The sequence below is a fragment of the Puntigrus tetrazona genome, unplaced genomic scaffold (genome assembly GCF_018831695.1).
Source record: "Puntigrus tetrazona isolate hp1 unplaced genomic scaffold, ASM1883169v1 S000000019, whole genome shotgun sequence".
Classification (NCBI taxonomy): domain Eukaryota; kingdom Metazoa; phylum Chordata; class Actinopteri; order Cypriniformes; family Cyprinidae; genus Puntigrus; species Puntigrus tetrazona.
The window spans coordinates 7,501-25,887 of NW_025047699.1; the positions used below are offsets into that span (position 1 = coordinate 7,501).

Genomic DNA, 18,387 nt, shown 5'->3' on the forward strand with positions numbered 1-18,387 from the left:
GAACTCACAGTCACAGTTGAAGCAGTGAGAGGCCATGTGATCCGGCACCCATCTGGTGACCTGTGTGTCCAGAAACAAGCTGGTTTAACTCTCTGAGCCTCATCGGCTGCACTGAGAGAGAGAGAGAGAGAGAGAGAGAGAGAGAGAGAGAGAGAGAGAGAGAGAGAGAGAGAGAGAGAGAGAGAGAGAGAGAGAGAGAGAGAGAGAGACAGAGAGAGAGAGAGAGAGAGAGAGAGAGAGAGAGAGAGAGAGAGAGAGAGAGAGAGAGAGAGAGAGAGAGAGAGAGAGAGAGAGAGAGAGAGAGAGAGAGAGAGAGAGAGAGAGAGAGAGAGAGAGAGAGAGAGAGAGAGAGAGAGAGAGAGAGAGAGAGAGAGAGAGAGAGAGAGAGAGAGAGAGAGAGAGAGAGAGAGAGAGAGAGAGAGAGAGAGAGAGAGAGAGAGAGAGAGAGAGAGAGAGAGAGAGAGAGAGAGAGAGAGAGAGAGAGAGAGAGAGAGAGAGAGAGAGAGAGAGAGAGAGAGAGAGAGAGAGAGAGAGAGAGAGAGAGAGAGAGAGAGAGAGAGAGAGAGAGAGAGAGAGAGAGAGAGAGAGAGAGAGAGAGAGAGAGAGAGAGAGAGAGAGAGAGAGAGAGAGAGAGAGAGAGAGAGAGAGAGAGAGAGAGAGAGACAGAGAGACAGAGAGAGAGAGAGAGAGAGAGAGAGAGAGAGAGAGACTGACCTCTGTGTCCTTCCTCTCCACACGGTCCCAGCTGCCCTCGCTGAAGCGGTCCTCGCTGTGATTGGACAGAGAGTCCTCCTCGTCGCTGCCGTCCGACTCCCGAAGACACGTCTGGAGGAACGAGAACGAGACGTCAGCCGCTGCTCTGACTCGCTAAAATAATGCACACTCTGCCCAAAACTGGTATCACTTATTTAGTCATGAAATAAATACAATTTTTAATATATATTTTTTTATATTAATATAAATAAAATGCACTGTATCATCTAAACACGAGATTATTTTTCACTTAATTAAAACAATAATAAAAAAAATTTAGCTAAAAAGTTAATAATTGCTGCACTTATGACACACTTTAAAAATATGGCACAGACGTTTATATTGTTTAATATTACTGCAATTTAAAAGGATTTTAATTTTGTATTTGAATAAAGTAATTGATGCCTATGATGGCAAAGCTATTAATTACGTCTTAAAATATTTAAATAGAAAAAATTATAATAATAGTTCACAATAAGGATGTTATTAAATTAGTTCATTGTTTTTTTTTTTTTAAATGCAGCCTCAGTGACCAGAAGATAATTCTTTTTGATATATATCTATATCTATCTCAGTTTATCTATCTATATTTATTTATTTAAATATATCTATCTCTCTCTCTCTCTCTCTCTCTATATATATATATATATATATATATATATTTTTTTATTATATTTATTTATTTTTATATATATACACATGCACACACACTACATATATTTTATATGTGGCCTTTGACCACAAAACCAATCATAAGCAGCACAGCCAAAAATATATTATATGGGTCAAAATGAAAGGTTTTTGGCAAGTAATCTTCATTTAATTTTCAAAGGTGATTTTCTCAGTATTTATATATATATTTTTTGCACCCTTAGACAAAAAGTTTATTTTATTTAAAGTTTTATTTATTTATTTTTTATTTTATAAGTATTTATTCAGTTTCAGCTTTCAGGGTCACATATATAAAAAAATGCCTGACTATTATAAATTATAAATATTTTGAAGTTTAATAATCACTTTAAGTTAACTGAAAGCTGGACTCACGATATCGTCCTCGTAGTCGACGTCGGGTTCGGAGGGCGGTGTGCAGAACTGCTTGCTCTCCAGTTTGAGCTGCAGCTGTCGGACCTGCCTCCTCAGGACCTCCACCTCCTGCTTGTAGCTGGCCTCGATCTGCCTGAGCCGCTGCTGCACCGCGTCCACCGCCACCGGCAGGCCGTCGTCGTCCAGGTACGCCGGAGCCGGAGAGCCGCCGGAGCACGGCGAGGAATGGGACGGGAGCAGCTGCCGGAAGGACGGGCCCATGGCCAGCGAGGACGCGGCCGAGGAGCAGAGCGCGGCGTAGCTGGAGTTCCTCACCGCCGAGAACCAGCCCGACTGGACGGGGCTCCCGGGGCCGCGCAGGGGGTCTCGGCGGCAGCACGGCCCGCCGTTAGCGCTAGCGGCTTGAGCGCGGAGGAGCTTGTTCGCCAGCCGCCGGCCGTGATAGCTGCCGTGCTGGAGAGCGCCGCCGCAGGCCGACTGCACCAGGCCCTGGACGCTGTCCCACTGCGAGCCCAGCAGAGACAGCTCCGTCAGCTGGCTTTGGGAAATCAAGCGGCGCGCGGCTTTGGCGTAGTCGGCGGGTGGAGGCCGTTCTCTGGCGGGAACCAGCTCGCCGTTTCGCGTCGGCGTCTCGTCGGCGGCTTTCCTCGAAGGAGGGATGGCGCTTTGCTCCGTCAGCGTCTCCACTGACGCCTCCATGGACTTCGGTGAACCGCTAGCCGCTTGCTCTACGCCGTTACAAAGAGGAGGTGGAGTCGTGTTTTCTGCAGTCCTGATTTCCGGCGCGGAGCTGACTGCGATTTGAGGCGGAGCTTGGTTTGGGACCGGAAGGGGCGGGGCTTGATCTAGCGCTAAGGGGTGGGGCAGAGACGGAAGGGGCTGCGTGGTCAAACAAGGAGACAGCTCGGGGTCGTCCTCGGAGCTGCTTTCGTCACTGGCGGCGGCCGGCGGGTCCTCGGGCGAGGCGGGGCTCTGGAGGGCCGTGGGTTGGGTGGACTCCAGCGCCGGGCGGCCCTCGGGGCAGTGCTTGTTCAGGTTGGGGTCGCTCGAGGTGCGGGTGAGCGTCACGCCGTTCTCACAGGCAGACACCAGGTTGTCCATCGAGCGGGTTTTGGGGAGCCTGAGTGAATTGAAGAGCAGTGTTTACTTTGTGCTTCAGATCACCACAAGAGGGCAGAAGCATATCATCATCCTCATTACAGGGACGTGGTTAGACCTTTATACAGCATACAGTTTATTGATTGTAAGTATTTATAAGGAAATTAAAAAAATTTTTTATTGTATTGTCTTGTGAAGCATATTTACAAAAAACCTCAAAGCAAGCGTAATGTAAAATATAATAATAATAATAACAATAATAATAATAATAGTAACATTTTAAGAATGCTGACAAAAAAAAAAAAAAATCACCTTGGCAAATAGGACCTTTTTTTTTTTTTTTTTTTTTTTAAATTACAATTTGTTTTAAGAGTTTTATTAAAATTATTAAATGCTTTATAAAAAAACTACGCTTTTTAATAGAAAATACTGACAGCTTAGTGTTTGTAGTAAAAAAACAAAAACTAAAATATTTGTTTGAAATTATTTCATGCCTCACAAAAACATTTCTTTAATACTGACACTTAATATTTTGCTAAAAGCACTGAAATATATATATATATATATATATATATATATATATATATATATATATATATATATATATATATATATATATATATATATTAATATATATTTATTGTGTTATAAAAATATTTCTATATAAAACACACCAGGACAATTGGCAAAATTTATATTTTCTAAAAAAAAAAAAAAAAATTAAATAGAAAATAGAAAAAATATATAAAAAAATATAAAAATAATATATATATAATTTTTTTGTATATATACACACACACACACACACACACACATATATACACACACACACACACACAAACATATATACATATAAATAAAAAAGCTTTAGAACAATAAATACACCGTCTGAAGCTAAATATTTTGCTCTATCTGTCTGTCTGTCTGTTGGCAGCAAGTGTGCTGGAATCTGATAGTAAAGAAGGAAATATATCAGGATATTGCTTTCGGGAAAGTTGTTTGGAATGTAGCCAAATAAAGATTTACTAAAGCAATATGTGAGCGGAGCAACTGCATGCATTTTCTAGCACTGGAGTGAAGCGAGCGGTCACCTGTCGAGGGAGCGAGAGCCGAACTCCTCTGCTCCGGCCGAAGGGCTCAGGTACAGCTCCATGGCATCCTCAGCGGCGGTGCACGGCGACGACGTGGGCAGATACACGGCCGTCCAGAGCTGCAGAGCCCGCGTGTGACAGACCGGCTGCAGAACCTGCAGACATCAGCACAACAACAGCCGCATTACACCACACACGTCACAAACTAACCCTTCTTTTAAACAGCTTCTCAACCTTCAGATACATGTGCTGCTTGTTAATTGGCTGCAATTGCTTTTTTAGAACCACAAAAATAATCAAAAAGTGCACACATCTTGTTTAAAGCATTACGTAAAACAATGTGGCGTATGCATCATCTGCGAGCCTGAAAGCACAGCAGCAGTCATCAGTAGCTCGGGGTATATTTGTAGAGATAACCAGCAATAAAAAGAATTTCTTTTGTGCCAAAAAATCCTTAGGATTTTATGTAACGTTCAATGCTCCATGAAGATATTTTGTGAATTTCCTAATGTAAATATATCAAAAGTACAATGCATGGCTAAGGACTTAATCTGGACAATTTTAAAAGCAATTTTCTCAATATTTAGATTTTTTTTTGCACCCTCAGATTCCAGATTTTCAAATAAATATAGCGCAATAAAAAAAGATCCTTATTATTGGTTTTGTGGTTCAAGGTCAGATGTAGTTAATTACAAACAATTACTCGACACTAAAAATAAAATAAATAAATAAAAAAAATATATATATATATATATATATATATATATATATATATATATATATATATATATATATATATATATATATATATATATATATAATATATATATAAAAAAAAAAAAAGTAATTGCTTTGGTGAATTTTAAAAGATTTCCAATCCATGAAAAGATATGAACATTTCTATACTAAACACAAATAGTATTCCCCTAGTTTGCTAAAAGCCCGTTTTTAGAGTCTGCAGCTGGAAGCTCATAATAATTAGGGTGTGTGTGTGTGTGTGTGTGCGTGTGTGTCTGTGTGTGTGTCTGTCTGTGTGTGTGCCTGCATGTGTGTGTGCCTGTGCGTCTGCGTGTGCCTGTCTGTGCGTGTGTGTATGTCTGTACGCGTGTGTGTGTGTGTGTGTGTGCGTCTGTGTGTGTGTCTGTGTGTGTGTGTGTCCGTGTCTGTGTGTCTGTCTGTGTGTGTGTGTGTCTGTCTGTGTGTGTGTGTGTGTGGAGATGTGCTGACCATATCATGGCAGGGGATGTAGAGGAAGTTCTGGAAGTTCTTGTTGCCGTTGCGCAGCAGAGACCAGGCGGAGCAGGTGCGTTTATAGACGTTACGGGCTTCACGCTCTTTAGCGTTATTGCACAGGAAGGTGCCGTACAGACATGAGTACGTGTGCTGAACCAGCTTCACCTGAAATACAACAGAAAAAGGTCACACAAACATGCTGCGTAATCCTCTAAAGACCTAGAAGCAAAGTATGTTTTATTATATTAAAGAAAAGGACAATTAAATGTCAAGGCGCAAGTTATGAAAAAATGATATCAAAAAAAGAAAGTATAACTCAATCTCTTAGGCTTATTTGTTTATAAACCAATGTTTCGGCCACCAGGGTCTCTTATGGTTTGTCAGCACAATGGAAGACGGAAATATAGAGGGTCAACAACAAATAATCAGGCAATAAACATGCCAACAAAAAAACTAACAAACATTCAAATACATAAAAAAAAGTGCTGATATTATTCAAGTAAAGCAAACCAAACATTTATTAAAAAATATTGAATGCCTTATGAAAAATACTTTGGTTTTGTTTAATAATAATAACAATAATAATAATAATAATAATAATAATAATAATAATACAGACGCACAAATATTTAGCAAAAAAAAAAATTTAATATTATATATAGCACCATTTAATGCTTTATAAAAAGATTTTGTTTTTGTTTAATACAAATACTAATGCTATTTTGCTAAAAATAATATTTTAAATTGTCTGTAAAATCATCAGTGAATATTATGGGTATAGCTTAAATAATAAATAAACAAGCCATTATAAAAAAAAGTACCATTTTCTTTTTAAATGCCAACATCGTAAGCGGACACACATGAACTAAAGCAAAGGCTGCGCACCAGAAAGGCCTCGTTGAACTCGAAGAGGCAGGGGAACTGCTTGAGGAGCTGATGAACGCAGTCCAGCCACTGCAGGAACACCGGACACTGTTCACTCACATCCTCCCCGTTCTCCTGATGACCGCAGCGGTCCGCAAACTTGTGACCGTAATCCAGCCACTCGGTCTCCACCAGCACCTGAAAACCCTGCCCGGAACAAACAGACGAGCACAAGGGATTCAGTTAACCTTTCTAAAGACCGAGGGAGGCTGCATCTTACAAATGAAAACAAATCATTGCACCTTACAACGCACTGCGAGATCACATTAATAAGTGCAATCAGTTATAACACATATCTTTTCATTGCCACACCTTTAGAAAGCACAATGCATGACAAACGACCGATATCAAGATCTGGTCTTATGATGCATTTTCACTTCGGTTACGCTTATTTGAGAAAATATATATAAAAGACTAAGGCCTTTTACCTTTACAGCCGCTTAAATAAACTCTCGCTCTAGTGCCGTTAACATGCTATTTTAGTTTGAATTAGATTTTTTTTTCCAGTTTTTCTGTTTTCATTTTAATTTTAGTGTTTTTCTCACTTTTCGTGTCTGTATAATATTTATTAATTTGTATTTATTAGGCTGAGCCTTTTCTATAAAACCAGGTCATTTAGTTCATGTCAGTACTTTTAATTGTTGCCCTACTAACAAATTATATATAAACAGAAATATTTCATTTAACATTTGACAATTATATTGTGTTTTTGTCTTTAAATTTTTTTTTTTAATAAAATTTTTTTTTAATTTCTATTTACTTTTTAATAGACAATATAAATATTTTATTTCATCTAACATTAGCCTTTTTTTCTTTTTTCTTTTTACAAATTGGATGCACAATATAGTACAAATTTTATTTTATTTTAGTATTTCAACCAAATCAAAATGAAAAACATTCTTACTAGTTCTTACTAGTACACTTAAAACGTTACGTAATATTTATTATTTTGAATACATTTTCAGATCAATTACACTATTATTTTAAGAATATATTAAACATTATATATTAGATTTTAACAGAAAAAGTTTAATTCTATAATTACATATTTAATACTCAACCACATAAACATAAAATATGTTGAAAATAAATATATAAATATATTATTTTAGTCAATGTTCATTTAATTTCAAGTGAAAAAAATGCGTTTTTATAGTTTTAGTTTTATTTAACGATAACTGAGCCGGCTTAGGGGCTGATGTGGGTCAGAGCAGGCATTATTTAGTCTGGCAAATATGCAGCATGACGTATGCACACTGAATTTTAAGCAGTAGCATTGAACTAAATTGATCTGAATACCGTCACTGTCTGCTTTGACGAGCTGTATTGAGTAAAGTGCTGCATAAATAACTGTCTTGACTTAATTTAAGCATGCATTTAATATTAATCTCTTAGCTGGCAGGCTCTATTTGGCAGACGCTGTTATCTTTGCATTGCAATCGAACCGAGCGAACTGATTCACACGGGGCCGTTCGTGGTGGTGGCTCTTCTTCAGGCGTACCTCTATGGTCCTGTAGAAGGGATCCAGCAGGATCTTCGCGAGGGCCACGATCTGCGGGGTCCGGTCCCAGCCGTCCGAGCAGTGCACCAGCACCGGCCGTCCCTCTCGCTCCACCGCGGAGCTGACCAGAGCAGCGGCCTTCAGCATGACCGACAGGTGCTGCAGCCAGCGGGTGCTTTCCAGAGCCGAGAGCCAGCTGGAGGGAAAAAAAACACTCGGTTACAGCAGGTAGGATACAAGTGTGTGTGTGTGTGTGTGTGTGTGTGTGTGTGTTGACTGAAAACAAATCATTGCATTGCACCTCATAATGCACTGCGAGATCACATTATTAAGTGCAATCAGTTATAACACATATCTTTTCGTTGCCACACCTTTAGAAAGCACAATGCATGACAAACGACCGATTTCAAGATCTGGTCTTATGATGCATTTTCACTTCGGTTACGCTTATTTGTGAAAATATATATAAAATGTGCATTTTTTTATACATTAATACATTTTATACAAGGCCTCAAGTAATGTGTTTAAAATAAAAATACATCGATTTCTAAAGTCGTTTTTTTGTAATGTCGACTCAATTATATAATTATCCAAAAAATACTTTTTTGATTAATTTTGCAGGAAAAAAAAAAACTGCACTTCAGATAAAGCAGCAAAACTGAATCCAAATCAAATAATATTGCTCTGGTAATAATGACTTCCTTAGTCAAATTACAACAAACTAATCGAGATCTATTGATATTGGCAGAAAAAGCCAACTAATTCTAATTAATCGGACTATATCAACTAATCAACAATGTTTCAAAATAATTATATATACACACATATAAATAAATATAAATAAATATATATATTATATATAAAATAAATATTATATATATTATAAATAAATATTATATAAATAAATATTATATATAAATAAATAAATAAATATAAATATATATATATATATAAATATATATATATATTTTTTTTTTTTTTTTTTTTTTTTTTTTTTTTTTAGAAAGCATGGAGATTGACTTACTTGCCGGGATCCGGAATCTGACTGCAAACGGCTCTGAGCGACTGAAAGCTGTTTCTGATGGAGTGGATGTTGGCCATGCCCATAAACATCACCTCACAGTTGGGATAGTACTCTACGAAACACACAAACCTGCCTTCAGCCAACAAACAAACAAACAGAAGTGTCCGACGCCATCCAGAGCTCGAGTTCACTGGCTGACCTTCACACTCGCAGCCTCCTCCTTTGGCACGATTGGCCACAGCCGCGGTGTAAGAACGAGCGTCCAGAATCAGTAACTTCTGCGCTGCACCGCTGGGATCAGGAGCGGGACAACCGGTCAGAGACGAGTCTGAGGAGGACAGAGAGAGGGCGCGATAAGAAAAGGATTCTGCATTTATTTGGGCAAATTTAACATAAGGGAGCAAAAAAAGCAGGCAGTGCATCAATGGATGCTGTGCAGTGAATGGGTGCCGTCAGAATAAGAGTCCAAACAGCTGCTAAAAGCATCACAATAATCCCCAGCGCTCCAGTCCAGCAGTTAACATCTGGAGAAGACTGTTGTTTGGACTCTTTCTGACGGCACCCATTCACTGCAGAGCATCCATTGCTGAGACACTGATGCAATGCTACATTTCTCCAAATATGATTAAAAAAAACATACTCGTATACATTTTGGATGGCCTGAGAGGCCTAAGAATGAATGAAAAAAGGAATGGAAACTTATTTCTGACTCTATCAAAAATAGCACTACACCACATACAGAGGTCGTCTAAACACACGAAACAAAAGAGAAGTGAAGCGCTGGTTTGGCGCAGCTTCAATCGTGATCCAATTATGATATTAAGATGCTCTGCAGCGTCTCGGATCGTGACGTCTTCGCAATATACCAGCCTTACTGAGCACCGCAGAAATCGGCCTCGGTGCCAGAGAGGAGGCGGAGGACGAGATGAGCAACACGACGGAGTCACTTTAAAGTGCGGTAATAATTCAACGAGGAACTTCTGCCATCACGACCACGACAGCCAATTCAGTCAGGGCCATTAAGACATTACGGAGGCCAGCCAAAACCCAGCAGAAGAGTTAAAGACGAGTCTCGACTCAGCAAAAACACACACACGCCTGCGTTTAATTAATACCAGCCATTGCATTAAGTAATGAAACGATGGATAAACGGTTATTGGATCAGAACAGAACCACCCTGCTTTGAATAATTGAATCAACTGCATTTTCTGCGGAAGATAAGCGAGGTTTATTCATCCGAAACTCTTTACTGTGAGTGCTTGTCAAAATACACAGATTACATGCAATAAATATATTCATGTAGTAACCAAAATTAATTTTCAGTCATGTGTTGCCTTTTCTGCAAAAGAGATCAATAAAATTAGCAATGCTGCTCGCTTCTTTTTGTTATACATCGAGCATTAAAAATGTATTTCTATATTATTTATACGATTTTTTTAGCTTGTTTCATTTTGACTGAATATTTTGCAAACGAACGCTGGAAGGTAAATACAAATGACTGGCTTTTTAATATTTTTTTAACTGTAAATTTTTAACTGTAAAGGGGTTCTTAAATATGCAAACATGCCGAGTTTCAGATCTGGAAAAATGCAAGCTCTGAAAATGCAATGCATTGAAATACAAGCACCATTAATGCAATACAGTTTCAATTAGTTCTTTAAAAAAACTAAAAAATAACTATTGCATACAGTGCACCGTTAAAGCAATGCATTCTTTGGCAACTAGTAAATTAGTTTGTTTGCTAATGAGAAATACCACACACCACAGCCCTTGCATTGCAGTCAAATAAATCGAGACAGGAATCTGAAGTGTCCATGTCCCAGATTTATGGTCAGCTACAATCACGAAAGTTCAATATACGTGATTCATCACATGACATTTGAATCGCACTGCGGCAAAAAGAGCAAGAATCTCTGCTTCGGCCGAAGAGACGCTGAAATTATAGACATCATAATTAAAGTCAACCTGACGGTCTTTAAAGGGATAACATTTATTGTTAATGCGCTCGTGTCACGTGAATTATTTTGTCAGTACAGGAGAGTTTTAGCAAAAAAGCATACAGAAGCCAGGCAAAATTAATATCCATATATATTGCAGCTTTATGAAGTGAAACGATCATAACTGAATCAACCTGATTCTTGTTTGCAAACTAGTTCTGTCGAGAGTTTACTAACCCCGTTTAACTCACTGATGACGTAACATAACGCGATTATATTATTAACGCTCCCAATAACGACGTGAAACGTGGATGGTTTTAAACGTCTAAAGCATTTAAAGTCAATGAACTGGTGTTAATCAGCTCCCCTTTTCACATGAACAATAAAAAAAAGATTCGTTTGGCACGCATATTAACTTTGAATCAGTTGAGTTTTGATTGGTGAACTGATTCAACCAGTGATTGGTTCCTGAGCTAAACCGTTTGCCCGAGGCTTTGGGTGACAGGTAATAATGTAAATAAGGTTCAGGTTCTTGCACAGGACAAACATTTCGCTTCATAAGACCGCGGCAGATCATCAGCAGCCACAGAGAATCATTTTTGGTGCTTTTAGATGCTTTTTTTGACTCTCGAAGTGACGGCAGCCACGGGCTTGCATCGTATGAATCAGTTAAAAATCTTCTTAAGCGTCTGATTGGGAGGCCCTCGACTCATTAGACGGCGCGGTCACGACTGTAATTAGAGCGCATTTACTCTTCAACTGCGCAAAACCTGCCAAATTCCCGCTCTGACAACAGCCTCTGAACTCATTTGCAGGCGCTCGTGGAGGTCAGCGGACGCCCGTCTCCGGCCCGGTCCGAGAGGAAGCGGCTGTAATTGAGGGAACGCTGGAAAGAGTTTCCCATGGCAAAGCTAGCAATCGGGTCGGCGCAAACGACTTATCTGTCGTCCAACAGCGTAATTGTCTCTATACGGGTTTACGCTCCGCCTTTGTGGGAAAGATAGAGGGTGAGAATGCATTTTTAAGACAGAAACTAATTACAAATGGCATTTCCGTCTAACATGTATGCAGCAATTATCTGACAGACAAAAAAAAAAAAAAAAGGATGCAATGGTTTACAACAGCGACTAGAATTGCCAGGATAAAGAGAGAAACACTTTTTACGCATTTAATGTTTTTTTTGACAAAAATAAAGACTAAAGTGTACTATGCCAGTTAACAAAAATGATCGCATGCAATAAAGAGGTCAAATAAAATATATAAAATACGATTAGAATAACAACAGGCGTAAAAAAAGTTAAATTTTAAGACATCTGAAGACTGCTGTACAGCAGATGTGCTTCATAAAGTAATAATCTAATGTAATATAATCATATTTAGAAAATATAATATATATATATAATAATTATATCATATATAATATAATAATACTTTTTCTTCCATGCTTTGTTTAAAAAAAAAAAAAAAAAAAAAAACTTCACTTAGAATTTTAAAACATTAATGCAACTGTTAATGGTTTTATGCCACTATTTTTGATAATAAACTAAACCATAACTCTGCAAAGCAAAACATTTGACAAGGCCCTCTTCAGCTCGATTTACTGGATTTAAACAAATAAATACAAAAACATTTCATTTGACAGCACTAGTTGTATGTTCATTTCTAATAGATGGGTTGTGTTTATATAGAAACAACATTTATCATTAATGTGCAATTATTTTGTTTGTTCAGCAGAACAGTACAGGAGAGTTTTAGCTGGATTCATAAAAATGCAAAAAAGCATACAGAAGCCAGGCAAAATTGGCACCTGGCTATATATATATTGCAGCTTTATGAAGTGAAACGATCATTTATAATAGATGGGTTATGTTTATATAGAAACAGGAACACAAGAACGCAAACAAGCTAACCGTCAAGAACTGGTAGGATTAAAACGTACCGAAGTCGCTGTCGGACGAGTCGGGTCCGTCTCCTCTGGCCCTGCAGGCCCGCGGCCCGGCGTCCAGCTGACAGGCCTTTGCGATGGACGTGACCAGATACTCGTCCTCGGTGTTCCTCCAGCCCCACCAGCTGATCTCGGGCTGACTGCAGCGGGCGATGACCGCCCCGTTCCTCTGGTGCCTGACGGGACACGGCGCGGAGGTCAGTGTGTGTCGGAAGCGCGGGCGCGCGGGAGACAGAGCGGACGCTTCTCACCTGTACACCACCACGGGAATCCTCTTCCAGGACCTGAAGGAGGCCACGCTCTCCAGCTCCTTATCGGTGATCCAGACGGGCACCAGCAGCTTCTGCGGGTAACTCGAACACAACCTACAACGACAGGAGCCGGACATGAAGCTCACAGACAGACACACAACCACTCCATACATTTACTTACATTACACTTAACACCGAATCAGAAGCAAAGCTATATATATATATACACATGCATGTGTACAGCGTATATTTATTATGTATATATAAAAAATACACACACATGCATGTATATATGTGTTATTTTATATATATTAAGTATCTGTATTTGTAATATAAATTATTTGAATGTAAATACAGGCATGTAAATATAATAAACATTACATAAACATATCAATAAGCCTCAATAATTTAATTATACGCAGCAAATTAACAATATTCTTACAACAAATGTATTATGAAATACGGCCCTTGTGTAACCTGTTTGAGATTAAAATGCATAAAAATTGTGGGGTTTCATCAAAAAAAAATATAAAATAAATAAAATTATACTCTCTTATTATATATTAATATATAAATATTAGTGCTGTGATTGCTGTCAAATGATTAATCAGATCCAAAATAAAATGTGTATATTTTTTTACACATGCAGTATTCATATATATAAACATAACACTTTTTATATACATATATATACACGTGCATGTGTTTGTATATACATACGTAATAAATATACACAATATACACACATGTAAACAAAAACCTAATCTGACAGCACTAATAAATATTAATAGCACTATTTAATACATTTATTGAAACCATATTAGCAGCAAAGGCTCTTTTCATGGCAAACGGAGCAGCAAAATCAATAAACTTTCATACGAGGAAGTATCTGAACGTCAAAAAGAGCTCTCGTCTCATTCTAGTGTTCAGATCAATCACGTCTCTGTCTCACGCCCGCTGGGTCCGTCTCACCCTCAAACGACAAACTCGGCCCAATTACATGCTGACGTCCTCCGTGAGCCTCGATGACCGACCCGACGCGCACAGCGCACACACACACACACACACACACACACACACACACACACACACACACACACACACACACACACACACACACACACACACACACACACACTCGTCTGATGTGACTCATGCGGCGCAGCAGGTTCTGGCTCGCTTTAATTATCCGTCTCTGCAGCACGTCTCATAACACACTGCTGCATGAGTGTTACAAACTGCACACACATTTAACGGATCTTTGCTACGCCATGACCTACATCTACAGAAAAGTTAAGTCATACTTATTTCTTCAGCACTCAACGCAGCTTCACAGCGATCACAAAGAAAATAAATCGCAAAATGAAACTATTTTTGAGTCGGAAAGCAGCTCTGTCTAAGCACGAGTAATTGTAAATTGTAATTGAGTAATTGAGTAATTACGAAAATATTAATTTAATACTTTATTTTGTTTTTGTCCTTTGGTGTGTTTTATTTGTCCAGTTTGAACTTAATAGCTAGCTTATAATTATTTAAAATTATTTAAACATATTTGGAAAATAATACTAAGTGGTTATAAATTAAGTGACCACTTTAAAAAATAAAATAAACCACTTTAAAAAATAAAATAAAATTGGGTTTGAGTAAAATGTTAATATTTATTTTATTCTATAGGTCTGATAACACCTCCCAAAATTAAAAAAAAAAAAAAAAATATTGAGCTCTTATTTTGAATTGGTCAAAATAACCATTATTCCTCCAAATATTGATTTCTTAGCTATTTTTGATTATTTTCTATAGATGACAATCTTCATGGTGTGAACCTTTAGAAGAAACGTCATCAGTAGTGTACAGAATAATACAAACACTACATTCTGCTCAAACACAATGACTCTAAACCAGAGAAACGTGTTATTTGTCGTTGCTTTAAATGAACTGTTGATCCGCTCTAAAGCAGCACTAGACAACCGCGCCATTATTCATCTCAGTTTAGTTCGATGTTAACTCAATTCACCTCAGCTACAAAGTTCATCGATAGCGAGATACGGTTGCAAAAGAAATGTTTTCTCTCGCGTTTCGAGTTTCAGTAAACTAGCGAAATCAATTTAAGGCGGTTTCCATCCATCTATCATCTATCAGCGCGCCGTCGTCTCACTTGTAGTTGTTGTTGATGTCGGACACTCTCCAGGCGTTCTGCATGTCGAAGCCCATCCGCTTCACCTCCACCTCCATCCTGTGCCGCACGTGATCGCCTGAGACACACAAACACGCATCCGGTGAGCTTGAAATCTCTCTACGATCGAAACCGTGCCGCCTAAAGATTAGTCAAAGGTGTTTTAGTGCAACTGTACAAACAAACAGAATGACTGCGGTCATATGAACTCTTACTGGACTGAAGCGGCTCAGCTTTACTTCAATCATTTATTTTAGAAGAATCTGATAAAAGGAGGAGCCTTTTGAGGAGCTTTACTTTCGCTGTTCCTCAAGCCTCCAAAACGCCTCGCGTCTTCTGAGGAGCTTTCGTTTCCTGAGCCGAAGACTCTCGGTCGTGTGCGAGCGTACCTGGTCTGCAGAGGTGCAGGTGCTGGTCTTCATCGTCCGTGTTTCCTCCTAAACACCAGGCGTGATACGCCAGAGCGAACAGCTCCTCCAGGCGGGCCGGATGCGCTATGGCTCTGTTCAAGCGCTTCAGCCACTCCTCGCACTGCTTGAACGTCGAGAAATGACACCTGGTGGGCAAAACATTCACGTTCATGCATTCAGAAGACGTCCTAAGCAACACGGATTACAGCAGACTCAGAAAAAGCCACAGGAGCACAATGAAAACACACGTATATATTTATTACCATTTACCATTTATTCCGAAAATTATTTGAAAGAAGGCATTATAAATTCCAGCTTTACAGTTGTCAAATGTTAAATAAAATATGAGTAATTAAAATGCATTCATTTTATTATCTCACAGAAAAAATATAATAACTAAAATCCCAATTTTATCACAACAATAACTTCAGGAGAATTCAAACTCGTCGAGCTTGAGATAAAAAAAAAATTCCAAAAAGGTAATAAAAACATATTATTATCTAAAAGTAATTCGATAATAATACATATTAAAACTTAATATTAAAGTAGGTATTTTTAAACAGCATTCTTGAGATAATGATAAAAACGTTAATGATAAATGATAATGAGTTAATGATAAAAACGTTAAAATCCTTAAATTTAAAACAAAAATGTATTTATTATACTTACTAGAAATTTTAAACATTAATATTAAAATACCAATACAAGAGAAATAATTATCTAAAAGTAATTAAATATTATATTAGTATATATTTTTATATTAATATTTATAATATATAGAGAGAGAGTTTTTTTGTGTGCGTTATTATTTCTGGAGGAAATTGTGTGTGTGTGTGTGTGTGTGTGTGTTACCTCACTACTTTGGAGTCTTTGCATATGATGTGCAGCTGAAACATGTCTCTGCTCTCAACACCCTCAATCAGCCTCAGAGGAACCTGCACACACACAATCAGCCAATCAGAGAGCAGAAGACCTCGTCACATGACTGCATCAACCACCTATGAGCATCTAACTGTAAGAACATGCAACAATGTAACAAACAAAACTCCTGACCTGCAACAATGAAACGGTTAAAGCATGTAACACTGAGAGCATTTATATTGGATTTAAATGGACTTTTGAAATAGTGTTACTTCAAGATATTAATGCCTTAAATATATACTGACATCAATGTTTAATAGCTCTGTTGATTATATAATATTTATCAATATACAAAATATCATACAAAACAGCATAAAATTTATCGATAGCATAATTCGTTTTTAAATACTGACATAAAAAAGTCTTCATTGAGTTTACCTTTGTCCTATTAATTATTTTATATAAAAATATATTATTAAAATATAAAATAATAAAAAAACAACTTTATATATGGACATTATAGGCATTAATAATGCTTAGTGTAATTTAATCATCTTAATTTATTTTATATAATGATATCAAAGGCATTAATATGCTCAATAATTAGTCTTACGCTTTTTTTTAACCGTTGTTTGACCTGTTATTTATATAATATCAATACATACTATATACACAATAAAAATATTATGAAATATAATTTAGTATAATATAATATTTATTAACGTAACCAGATATCAGTGTGAGAATCAGAGACAAACCACAAAAACAGTAACGGGGAAAAATTACAGACATGAAAAGGGAGGATGCAGAGGTCAAAGGTCAGAGGTGAGCGTGCAGATTACTCACAGAAATCTCACTGTCCACACCGGGATACATCTACAACACCGACACAGGGATGAGGGAGAGAGGGTGGAAAAAAAGAGGGAGATGAAAACGTGACTCAGCGAAACGAGCAAACAAAGAGGAGGATATAAATGGAAGGGAATGAAAAATGCATAAAGAGAGACAGAGAGAGAGAGAGAGACAGAGAGAGAGAGAGAGAGAGAGAGAGAGAGAGAGAGAGAGAGAGAGAGAGAGAGAGAGAGAGAGAGAGAGAGAGATCTTTGCTAAAGCAGAGCAAAAAGATCCAGGACTGTTACAAAGAAAGAGCCTTAAATCTGCGGGTAGATGTTGTAATGCGGCTGGGTTAACCAGGTGCCGGGTGCAAGGGATTCTGGGTAACGCTGTTAAGACTCCAGACTCATGGCTGAAGGAACGTTTGGTCATCATAATGCAGGTTATGACAGAAAAATTATTTGATCTCATCCCTGTTTTTAAGAACATGAAACAAAGGGAAAACATGTCATCTGAACGAAGCTTGCATTAAAATAAAAATTGCGTCATGCATTTAGTATGAATTATACACTAACTTTTTTTTTTTTTTTTTTTTTTTTTTTTTTTTTTTTTTTTTTTGGTCTAAAAGTGGCATACACTGAACATGAAACAACTATTGCATTTATGAATATTTAAATAAGCTTTTATTTTTACATTTTCAGTTTTATTTTGTTTTGTCAAAGCACTGGCACTGAATGTTTATCTTGTTATTATCCATAAACTACTACTGTATTTATTTTAAATTGTATTAAAACTTTTTAAAAAAAAGCATTGAATAGTAGTAGTTACTATTAAATTATTATATTATTTAAATGAAAGTTTATTTAATTTTTTTAGTTCAAGCATTTAACAACATGTTATTTTATTATTTATAAACGGTATTCAGAAATATTTGCATTAGCTTTTTCGTTGTCATTTTTAATCTTTTTGTTAGTTTTATTATGTTTATTATGATCAGCAGACGATTTAAAGAAGCATCGAAAACAAGCAACAGATCAAAGTCTACCCTAAAGATCTCTAATAAAGCCTCTTCATTAAGATCAGAAATAGTAGAAAGAGCAGACGGGGTCACGCCGGCGTTTAAACACACGAGATAAGAGGCTTTTCTCTGCACACTGAAGGCTAATGGACTACAAGTACCGTGAATTACGTCATCAGGTTAAGGAACTAGTAAAGCAGCACGTTACTTTTAAGTTACATTGTGTTCAAAGACACCTCTCTCATTCCTTCAGTCATTTCGGTGCGCCCTTACAGATGGCAAAAATACAA

General features: G+C 37.6%; 1 protein-coding gene across 4 annotated transcripts in view; it reads right to left on the reverse strand.

Moving 5' to 3' along the window:
• Positions 1 to 18,387, reverse strand: part of mtmr4 (myotubularin related protein 4) — a 55,201-nt gene that overhangs the window by 2,528 nt on the left and 34,286 nt on the right. For 3 of the 4 annotated variants that reach the window (XM_043229673.1, XM_043229674.1, XM_043229671.1), the window contains 15 exons: positions 17,092 to 17,121; positions 16,237 to 16,319; positions 15,364 to 15,530; positions 14,957 to 15,053; positions 12,802 to 12,915; positions 12,545 to 12,726; positions 8,868 to 8,996; positions 8,669 to 8,780; positions 7,645 to 7,840; positions 6,105 to 6,290; positions 5,214 to 5,384; positions 3,987 to 4,141; positions 1,798 to 2,917; positions 715 to 825; positions 1 to 60 (listed from right to left, as the gene is read on the reverse strand). The exon at positions 1 to 60 is cut by the window's left edge and continues 29 nt beyond it. In XM_043229673.1, the coding sequence (XP_043085608.1) occupies positions 1 to 60; positions 715 to 825; positions 1,798 to 2,917; positions 3,987 to 4,141; positions 5,214 to 5,384; positions 6,105 to 6,290; positions 7,645 to 7,840; positions 8,669 to 8,780; positions 8,868 to 8,996; positions 12,545 to 12,726; positions 12,802 to 12,915; positions 14,957 to 15,053; positions 15,364 to 15,530; positions 16,237 to 16,319; positions 17,092 to 17,121 (2,913 nt within the window). The remainder of the gene's footprint in view (positions 61 to 714; positions 826 to 1,797; positions 2,918 to 3,986; positions 4,142 to 5,213; positions 5,385 to 6,104; positions 6,291 to 7,644; positions 7,841 to 8,668; positions 8,781 to 8,867; positions 8,997 to 12,544; positions 12,727 to 12,801; positions 12,916 to 14,956; positions 15,054 to 15,363; positions 15,531 to 16,236; positions 16,320 to 17,091; positions 17,122 to 18,387) is intronic. The other variant, XM_043229672.1, reaches the window with a different exon arrangement.